We start from the raw sequence: 11,122 nt of genomic DNA on the forward strand, positions 1-11,122 counted from the left end.
TAATTTATGCACAAATGTTCAATTTTGATAAAGGCCTCTGCGGGCGATTTGAAATTTGGCGTTGTGTAGGAAATCGTGTCATCCACGCCATCGATGACTCATCGCTTGATTTGCATATCCAAACAATGCTTATCAAAACACTTTTCATGGAGGGAAATTTCATTTTTGTGGTGGGACCGTGATTTATGAGATACATGTAGAGCTTTTGATGCAGTTTTCTACACAGTAGGCTAAATACTATATCGATGAACTTGACGAGGAGATTATTGAGAAGGGAATAGAGGATTATCTACTAAAATGATTGAATTAAACCAGGTAAATAATTATATTAAAACTGTATTCACTTTTCACCATGGAGCGTCCAATTTTTTGTAATTTGTTGTGTCGTCTGCGTTTAACAGAGAGTTTTATAGTCACCAGTGCGCTTTCATACAAAATCGTGCAACAGTTGCTGTGAATGTACATAGTTCATGGCCCATATAGTGAGCAAACTTTAAGTTACAGAAAAGTCACTTTTTGTACGTTTCAAGCAAGACGTATAATTAATTATACTGTTGTGGTATAATTGCGATAAACGACCCCAGCGACGGGTATACTTAAACAATACAGCACACCCAGCGACGGTATACCATGAGATTTTGACCAGTTCACCTTATGAAGTGAACTAGTCAAAATCGAGTGGTATACCGTCGCGTGGTGTGATTTATTGCTATTATATCATAACAGTATATTGGAATTCTGGCGTGGAACGTCAAAAACGGATTTTTGCTAAAGCTGAAAGCTCGCACGTATGCCAGCCGTGGTATATCACAAATATACCACGGTTCTTTTCGCGTCTCGACCAATCAGATCACTGTATTTGTGCCATCAATATACTGGTATGATATACTAATCGGTTTTGACCAGTACACTCCAAATACACACTCGCTATTTTATTGCCAGTGCGTCTGTGTGATGAACTGGTCAAAATTGTGTGGTATTCACGTCGATGTGGGAGTTATATCATCGAAATATGAAAATGAGTCTGGTCTACCTCCTGTTGAGGCTCATTTTTAGGGTAATGGAATAAATAAAGTTTCGAAGTTCACTGACTTAGTTTTGTGAAAAGTGGGAATATTATTCAGTTTGTGCCCATAGAGATATCACAGGGATGGCGGTCATTTTAAATTCAATTTGTTTCTTTAGTACCAAACTTTGCACGGTTAGCCCCGGTTTTTATGCTTGATTTTGAAAGTGAATGTGTGGAAGATTCCCGGACGAATGTTCGAGCGAAGATTAAATCTTTAATTTTCGAGGCGCGAACAACCTTAACGAGATATTGCTTTGTATAATGTTCAAATGTCAACGCGGCAATGTATGAAGTTGAGTGGTTCTACCCATGTAGATCAAATAGTCTGTCCAAGTTGTGCAGTACACAAAACACTGATCGGCGTATGAATGGAAGAGTTAGCAGTGCGCATGCGTGACGAAATAATCCTGCATCTTTTGCCCAAGATGTGTGAAAGTAGACGGTACGACACGGGCAGACACGAAATGTATTTAAGCTAAATCAACGACACTCCAGTCTCTCGACGTGAGACGACGGATCACTGTGCCACTTTGAACACAAATCACTTGTCTATCGGCAATTCTTAAGGTAAGGGAATGTACTTTGTATTGCTGCTTTTATTTTGAGCAGCGTGAAGAAAAGCTCATTTTGTGATTTTAACTTTGCACTCTGAGGCTGTAGGAGAGCATGACCGCTAAAAATTATTGAGTTGTTACATTTATGAATTTAAACAAGTCCTTTTTGCAAAACGAATAAGATCATAACGTTAAGCAAAAGTAATATTGCTCAGCAGTGACATAAAAAGTGATATATTAATCAAAATCTGACTAGTAACAAGAAATTCTACTTTGAGTTTATTCGGATCTCCTGCACGATAAATTTTCCTTCCGTTTACGGAGTCATATGAGAACATCATTACCGGTGAAATCTTGTAACCTTGTACACAGTTGACAAGGTGTATGTATGATACCATTGAAAAATCTTGAACGCATAAACCTAGGATGACACACATGTAGTTAATCTGAACCGTTTAATGTGATCACGTGACCACAGTTAGTAATATCGTGAAAGTGAAGTTGAACATAAATTTGTTAAGATGGAATTTCAATTCATTTTTAATGAATTTTCGCCACGGAGATGAGACTGCCGTACAATTGAGATGCCGGAAATGTGATTCCATGTTATACAAACAGGAATCTAAACCAGCTTTATAGAATTACATGAACCAAGTCGCTCTATAGAACACGTCTCCCTTCCAAATTGTCAGTGTTAATTTTTTTAATTACTGAAATGTGTTGTTATATTCAAATTTATTTTATAATATTATGTTTATCTTGTTTGCAGTCGATATCAAGTAAATTAGTGTCAAATATTACTGTAGACAGTCCGTGAGATTGTTTCCAGTCATCATTTGCACAAAAATATACATGTAAAAGAACAAATAGATGGGGCGCGAGAAAAGGAGAGAAGTATCGCCAAAGATTATCAAACAAAGATGTACGTACACAATTCAGAAAACACGTATAAAATCAACAGCGGCAGAAGATACGATTCGCATTTTGTTAACGTTTTATTTTTTTGCTGCCTAAAATGACTGCAAACCAAAAAAGTCATTTTTTACAAAGTTGAAATTATATGAAGTAAATTAGCTGTGGGTGTTACAGTGATGTCATTTTCATCCGTTACACCCTAATCAACAGATTACGACAGACAATTAAGTTCATTTTATGTTGCGCGCAAGGTTCATTGTTGCAAAGATGGCGAAGGGTGTGAAAAATCTCCGTTTGAATCACAAACTGTAATGCGTTGAAAACAACTTGAGGGGTGGATCGTTTTTCATACTTCGCTATGCTATACAATAGGGGTGGGGAAGGGAGTACTTAAAGGATTTTAGACGATACCCGAGGCTTGCATTAGTCCCTCTCCAAGTTGGTTGCTTGGTAGTGTGAATAAACTGTTCAGGACTTTCCCGCCCAAACCCTTCGCATGTGAACGTCTTCTTCATTCGCAAACACAGTGACCGACACAAGAAAATAAGAAATATGATTAAAATGTTCACTATAATTTTGAAATAATTCAACGGTATGCCATTCGACGTCTTTCCCAAATGCACCATTACTTTCGGTACAGGAACTTCATTTGGTATTCTAAAGTTATTTTATCAAGAAAGCCAGTTATTTTATCAAGAAGCTTTTTAATGCTCTCAAGACGTTAAAGGTGAAAATCATGCCATTTGCTTTTTGGCCCCGAGTTCAAGAGTATGGTTTAGCCTCCTGAACTTCGACGTGCCTAGCCTATCGCTCTTCTCCCGCGAATTTCGATTTAATATGATGGAAGGACACAGGTGTACAACTCATGATCGCACCTTAAACACTTGGTCCAGGTGACGCTCTGTATAAGGCCTGCATCTCTCTTGTAAGACTCATCCGAGTCGGGGGCGCCATTAAACGGTGCAGGCTTGTCAAACCTCCTGGCTGATTGAGATGAAAATAAATATTTCCTGAGTTGTAAAGAAACAACATATACACCAGACAACTGAACAGTATGGCATCCCAGCTTCAAGTTGTGTCTCTCAGGTTCAAAGCCATTTCCAAAATGCGTTTTCTTATCTTATTGATCCCATTTTTAGTTGCAAAATGGCCAAACTATGCAGAGGTCTCAGCTTTGCCGTTGTTGTGTTGTATTTCACAATGGTTGACGCTCAGAACCCTAGAGAACCTCATAGTGGAGGAAAAGGGAGACAAAGTCTATGCGAAGGTAGGAAGATACATCATTTTCAATCATACAAATTTACCCTAACGGAACGGCAGTTCAAACGCTTATAATATTTTATTACCTTTTGTTCTGTAAAACAGACATGTTTTATCAATATTCTCCCGACAGTAAGTTGAATACTAGTATACAATAAACCACTGGAACTTTAAGTTTCCTCTTTTTGTATGAGGTGACATTCTATTTACAGAGCAGTATTCTTGTTGAAAGTTTATGCTTTTTAACGCATGAACTGTTAAAATATAAGCTATACGTTATGTTACAGATAATAGATGAGCAACTTTAGTACATAGGGAAACTAGATCGCAAATCTGTAAAGAAATATGCTTCGAGCGTTTACGGGCTGACATCTTTTTTCTACTTTTCCATAATATCGTACAATTTCACTTATGTTTCATTGTCAATATCAAAATATACAAAGATTCGTTTGTTCATATCTCGACATGTTACCCATCTCAGCGGATATTACATTCGACGATCGAGGCATAATCAGATGGCCTAGCACGAGACCCGGCGACATCGTTGATAAGAAGTGCCCCTTCTCTCAGGACAACACAATGAGGGCGTGGCGTGAATGGTAATATACCTGTTAATCTATCAACTTTAGTCAGGGAGGAGCCATTAGATTTTTGAATACTATGATTTCACATGAGCACCTGTAAATTTTATGCATTCAAAAAATTAACAGATTTTTTCTACTTACTGCCCAAAGAGTACATATTTTCCAAAAATCGATGGCCACAAAGAAATAGTCAGTGACACCAAGCTATCTCCGGACCAGATTTCTGCTGTAGTAAGCTTTTGGAATAATGAGATAAATGATACAAATAACTCCCTTTTCTAGTCTTGCACTGTCATCAGGAGCAAACTGGAGCCGTGCAAATACATCAGATTGCGTTCCTGAGGACAAGGCCAGTCGCGGAAGACGTCTAGCCCATCTGGCTAACACAACTATTCCACGTGGTGAGTGTTACGTGGCTTTGTAATGTTGTACCGAATAAAAGGCCGCCCGACCAACCAACAAACAAACCAACAAACAAACAAACAAAGAGACAGACAGGCAGACAGACAGACAAACAGAAAAAGGAAGCCAGACTAGTGGGGAGACGGGAGGAAAAGACAGACCATAAGGGATGGGAGAAACGGGAAAAAACCCAGAAGAACAGAGATTGACACAGAGAAAACCCCACGCAGAGGTAGAATGTACAAGACAGAAATTCGAACTATCAACTGAACATCCTAGTTGGGATAATAAGGAGCTAATAATGCTTATGGTAATGCACCAAATTAGACTAGCCAACTTTTATCCTCTGCGTTTTTATCCTCTGCCTTTTAACAAGTATTGAATCTCCCGCTGGTCGGCCAATTTTTTACTGTATTCATTTTCACTTGCTGCAGTTTTATCCCTCGTTTGAGGTCGTTTGTAATTTTTAGACTAAGCCACTGTTCCATGCCATAGTGCGTAGACAGTGGCTACAGGGAGAATACAGTTTCATTATCTACAACAAGTTTATCCATATTAAGTAAACTATTTTCGTATCAATTACCAATAATTCAGCGGGAATCCGAATACAAGAACTTATCATTCTATCAATGCTGCATATGTCAACAAATGTCATTTAACTTAAGCATTCACCCTCAGTGAGTCAAAATTTTGTTCTAATATTTGATTCTTTTCTGGTAGTTTTCGAGGAAGTTTTGATTGCGCGATAGACCTGGCTGAACTATCGGTATCTGGGTGTTATTATTTTATTATAGGTCAAGCAAAGAAAGTTTCCAGACAACTTGTGAACTTGACAGCCGAAGCTGAGGTTTTCGGTGCAGGTGACGTGGCGCTTTGCGCAGATGCTGTTTGGAACCTTCTGGAAAATTGCCAAAACGGAACAGACGTGGACGTGGCCAAGGACATCCTTGAGAGTGTGGGTAACTTGCTGAAAGTTGGACGTGGAGTGTTAAAGGCCAGTCAGAAAAAACAAAATGCCGCTGCAAGGTAAATCCATCAAGGATTGCTACGTTCTTTAGCATCTCAGAGAGTCTGCAAATTGACCATTTCTTCACCCTAGGGCTGCATAGTCACTTTTTTTTTCAAATAATTTGATGGATTGTTTGTTATAGGCGGTACCAGTAGGCATCTTAGCGCTGTGGGTAACTTCAATGGATCTTTTTCTATTTATAGCAATTTATACATTTTTAAAACTAGGAAAACTTCACAATTCATCTATCTCGGAAACATGACCGAGATACTCGAGGGAGGTACAACTTAGGTACAACTTTGACCATAGTTTCTAAAGTGGGACAAGTATCCCCGGGGGACAGCAGACTAAGCTCTTCGAGAAAAATAGCAACTTGAGCACGGTGGGTTTGCAGGCGGCCGGTATTTCTAATATCTTTTGCGGCAGGGCGAGGAATGAGCAAGTTTTTGTCAAGGCGGGGGTAACTCTTTTACTCGGCCGACAACAACGATGAATGCCTGGTGTTCTGGCAGGGAGTTTGATTCTGTAGGGGTTTTGGGGGTTGGGCATTGTGTATGCAGCAAAGCGGCAGTAGGGAGATTTCGTTGTGATGAATGGCAGTGGGTAGATATTTTGATTGGAGAGAGGATGGTTAAGTCAGGGCAAATCTTTGTGGAAGTAAATTACCCAATATCTACCGACATATGAAATTCAAACTAGCCGCTATCCTTGTCATATCTCTATATAAGAAAAGATACAATTCCCCTTTTCACAAAACCTTTCCACGGTAAATTTAATTTACTCGATAAGTTTCAAAATAAGCCGCCACAATTGGTAGGGCAAAAGAATATTGTAAAAGATTGAGAGTCCGAATATTCGTCCTCGAGGCGCATTTTACCTTAAAGAGGCACTCCCACTTGGTAACATTTTTAAAACACGTTTTTAATGCCAACGGTCGATATTTGACGTGGCGACTCCGCGCGGATCGCGAGATATCGATAAAAACATGTCATTTCCCGAGCGTATTTTTCACATCCCGAAGTTCTACGATCGTTTCTGGGTATGACCCGAAATCCCCCGAAAGTGAGTTGTTGTGCTGATTGATATTCTAAGGAGTCCAAAAACGTTCGAATGACGCAATTAATTTACCTCCTACTGCGATGACTTTATATATACATCATTATCAATGCCTTTACCTCTGGTAATTCTTTTTTAAAACTTCTCCTAGTTTTGTCGTTTTCATTATTCTCAATCAGTTGTATTAAATTTTTAAACAAAACCACATAGATATCAGTTTTTACGTGTAAAATATTAGTTGCCTCTGATGACTACATTTTGTCGTCTGCCACACAGTTACGCGTGGTTCGATACATAGCGGCCGCCGCGTGTGGTATGCGCGCATACCACGCGGCGGCCACAATGCATACTATGTATCAACCGCACCTATCTGTGCTAGTCACCTATGCGAATTCTGGTGGAATCAGCAAACTTTGTTTTTCGTTTTTTTGCCGAGTCAGTAGGACTCGGCTTTCTCCCATGGGACATGACCGCTCACCGACGCGAGTGGTACTGCTGTGGCGTACAGCAGCGTCAGCGTAGACTCGTACTCCATAGCTTAGTTGACAATGGCCCCAGTGCCGAACGTTCTATGTTCGGAAGCTGAATTCAGGTGGGCCACCGGAATTCAAACTTTAACCTTTTTGAGGACATGTTTTTATCGATATCTCGCGATCCGCGCGCAGTCGCCATGTCAAATATCGACCGTTGGCATTAAAAAAATGTGTTTTAAAAATGTTACCAAGTGGGAGTGCCACCTTAAGGCGCTCAAAGCCTATTTTGGTTTTGCAACCTTAATAAAAAAACACACGGGTGATTCTGGTCATTCAGTTTTATTCTTTTTCCATCTGTTCAGACTTGTCAAAGCCATAGAGAGGCTTTCTCAGACTTTGATTCTCGGAAAGGACACTACGGGCGGCTGTAATAAGTCCGTTACCATAGAGGCCCCGAATTTCGCCATGGCAGTAACAGAGATAGACCCTTCAGCATTTGCAGGACTTAAATTCAAGAGTACAGCTGAGAAGGTAGGGGCGACGGTTTGCCACAACTTTGAAAAATATAAACCCAATCAGAATTCGGCTTAGAGGGAAAAATCATACATGGCGCTAGCTCTTGTATGTAACGATGAATATGATTGCGCTCATGTTTGCCTATTTCCCGCTCTCACTTGTGCACAGTGGCCGATACAGTAACGATGTTAACAACATTGATCATTGCTGAACAAGCTCACAAGAAGTCGTCTTTATTTAACATTTACTTAATAATTTTTGTACATTTGCCTTTTTGTTTAATACAGATTGAACTTGTCGAAGAGTTTTATGACGACGACTCACAGAACAGTACGACAAAGGAGGATGGATCATCGATCAGTCTACCGCCAACGTTATTCGATGGTCTAGACGAATCTGCTTTAGACCAGGCAAATCGAGTGCAGTTCGTGTCCCATAAGTGTAGTACTTTATTTGAGGTAAACTGGCATGCGACATTATTTGAAATCGTCTCTATTATGTGGCCACATACACACGTCATTTGGTTCGGCCTCTATACATTGTAAGCTATGACTCAAAATATGGAATAGATATATGTATTGTTTACATCTACATTTATTGCGCTCTGTATAAGTTACGCAGCTCTTCATAGTGCATATAATAACACTGCGATCACAAAGGCTTGCAGTCATTCACTTCTAAACGTTTGGGAAACTTCAACTGAAAAATGAGTGAATACATGAGTAGAGAGATGAGAAGATATTGGACGAATCGACATGAAAGGAGTGACTTATGAAAACCAACTAACCACAAAACTATGTGACTGCGCCAGTGTAATTCCACAAATAAAGTTACTGAACTGGACTTGACATGCGTCCGACAACTTTGAGTAATCTACCGACAACTTTAAGTAATCTAGTGCTCGAAGGATGACGTAATAGTATTTATGTATGCAAAGTATATGAGTGCATGAGTATTTTGTATGTAATGGAAGTATGTTATTTATCATAAGATGCAGTTAAATTTGAGTACCTCGAATCGTGCACTATAAATAAACTTTTAAGTGGAAAATCGCTTTCTAAAAGAGTGAATTTCAACAACCGCTAAAGATCACCTGTGATTCAAAGTTAACGATTCGGTTGTACTTTTTGAAGCCATTTTCCTCTTCAAAGCTCGAGTATTAAAACTTTTGATGGTAGTCCTTTTACTTATCTTCTGTAAAGGCTATTGACGACTCAACATCTGTTGCACTGAGTCCTGTAATTGCAGCTGGTATAGGAGGGCTGAAAATCGGTAACTTGACCCCGTCAAGATCAAGCTATCCCACAAAGACAAGGTACAGCAGTGCTCATACTGTTACTGAGCGTCCAATAAAACTACTTTCATGATTTGAAATATTTCAGATACCAGCACTGGGTATACTTACATGATATATTTACCTTAAAGCACAATGCACCTCGGGAAACACATTCGGACTCTCTCAATTAATATTTACAGTTACGCTACTCTGATCTACCACTTGTGGGGAATCGTTTAAAGTTCTTGGGGTAATAACAAATTTCCCGGTCTTTATTTTTCGAAAATCGAAAAGTGTGTTTCTCGCCATGGAGTTAACACAGGCATGGCAGCCATTTTGAATTTTAAATACGGTAACTTGTTTCTCTGGTACCAAACTTTGCATGGTGATCCCCGATTTTTTATTTTTAATTTGGTAAGAGAATACTAGATTGTTTCACTTAGCACGGTTAGAGCAAAAGTTCTTTTGCTTTCGAGGCCGCGAGCAGACTGACGTACACACGATGGGACTCACTGAATGCATTAATTTTTGGAATGGTGAGCTTGTCAGTACAATTATATGAAACTGGGAGTTTTTGTATTTAAAATGTTATAGTGATAGCGACAGTGGAAGCATGCATTACAGCACCTGTCATAAATGTGCAACAGTACAGTTCTGGGTTATCAATTGTTGTCTACGTGTCACTAATTTATATCTCTAAAGCTCATTCTTCTCAGTTCTTACGGTTAGAAAAGTGTACTATGTATATGAACTTTGGTATCGAACTCTTGGTTCGACTGTGACAGAAGTCGCTAGCGAAGATTTCATTTATTTCAACCAAAATAATTATTGCAATGACTTAACTTTTTCGAAACATTTGGCAAAACACTCAAAAGCCCTTCGCTTAAAGTAAACTTTAAATCCGTTTTTCAATCGCAAAGTTGTTCATTTCTGACGCTGAAGTTTGTTCTGTAATGTGCGATGTGCGTAGTTTTGCTTAGGTTGGGATTCAACAATAAGAATTGATATGTAAATACTGTTTTCATCATATCTTCTCCTACAGAACAGAGGACCACGCAACGTTAGCTGTGTTTTCTGGGATTTCAATCTGAACGGTAGGCACGAAGCACTTGTCACGCACGACGGACAGGGATCGTTAAATATACGAGAAGGAAAAAACGCCAATATCAATGTGATACTTTCCACTATGTGCTACGTATCAGAAAGGATATTCGTTACGAAAAAATTATCAAAAAAAAATTATAACGACAAATTTGCATTTATCTTCGCCCTTGCCAAACTCTAGACAAATGAAAGTTAACCCAGAAATATCACTTTTGCTATTTTCATGGCCTACGACTGATTCAATTGGCACGCAAACAGATACGTTCTGTGCATTATTCGAAAAAAAAGGTCAGAGGAAAAAGCAAACAATTGTAACCAAAACAATAGACGTTAATCCTATTTGTAAATGGCAGAGTTGTTCGACTGCAACGTCGAAGAACAACCGAATGGAGTATGGTAAGGAATTTATTAATTACTTAAGTGCCCGAGCGTTGACAAATTATTCATCCTCCATTCCAGGTGGCAGTGGGGGTTGGTCCGCGGACGGGTGCACGGTTTCGTCTGATAACAAAGACGGTTGTGGCGCCACCATTTGTGAGTGCAATCACCTGACCAACTTTGCCCTGCTAGGGGTGAGTGATAATCGTATACAAAGTTCAAGTCTATATGTTTTCATTTCAAATTGTCTGTTTTCAGTACTTCGACGATGCTGGCGTGTTATGTAGCCGAATGAAAGGTTACGACAAGTCTGCAATTATAGCTTTGTAGCGATGAACACTGCAGCAGAACAAATTTTCAGATACATTTTTGGATAAACAATACTCTCAAAAGTGTCACGTGTACGCTATGCATGATGGTCATGATGATCACAGCGATAATGTGCGCTTTAGAATACCACAGTGCAAAATTTGAAAAATGCACTTTTGCAAATAAAATATTCTGAGTTGGTCTGCCTAAACTACCT

The 11,122-nt window shown here is 39.3% G+C and overlaps 1 protein-coding gene across 1 annotated transcript; it reads left to right on the forward strand.

Annotated features, from left to right (window-relative positions):
* Positions 1-1,537: 1,537 nt before the first annotated feature.
* Positions 1,538-10,790, forward strand: LOC139141475 (adhesion G-protein coupled receptor G6-like). Its single transcript, XM_070711077.1, has 10 exons — positions 1,538-1,636; positions 3,678-3,805; positions 4,280-4,397; positions 4,665-4,783; positions 5,579-5,810; positions 7,685-7,853; positions 8,126-8,296; positions 9,041-9,153; positions 10,157-10,208; positions 10,678-10,790. The coding sequence occupies exons 2-9, from the start codon at positions 3,685-3,687 to the stop codon at positions 10,203-10,205; spliced, it is 1,092 nt and encodes a 363-aa protein (XP_070567178.1). The 5' UTR covers positions 1,538-1,636; positions 3,678-3,684; the 3' UTR covers positions 10,206-10,208; positions 10,678-10,790.
* Positions 10,791-11,122: the final 332 nt, after the last annotated feature.

This window comes from Ptychodera flava, chromosome 10 (genome assembly GCF_041260155.1).
Source record: "Ptychodera flava strain L36383 chromosome 10, AS_Pfla_20210202, whole genome shotgun sequence".
NCBI classification, from domain to species: Eukaryota; Metazoa; Hemichordata; class Enteropneusta; family Ptychoderidae; genus Ptychodera; species Ptychodera flava.

What these genes read in the sequence shown, in the direction of transcription:
- LOC139141475 (XM_070711077.1), top strand. Translation starts at nt 3,685, where the DNA reads ATGGCCAAACTATGCAGAGGTCTCAGCTTTGCCGTTGTTGTGTTGTAT. An exon ending in AGTGTAGTACTTTATTTGAG is followed by an intron (nt 8,297 to 9,040) that starts GTAAACTGGCAT and finishes TCTTCTGTAAAG; the next exon opens with GCTATTGACGACTCAACATC. An exon ending in AGCTATCCCACAAAGACAAG is followed by an intron (nt 9,154 to 10,156) that starts GTACAGCAGTGC and finishes CTTCTCCTACAG; the next exon opens with AACAGAGGACCACGCAACGT.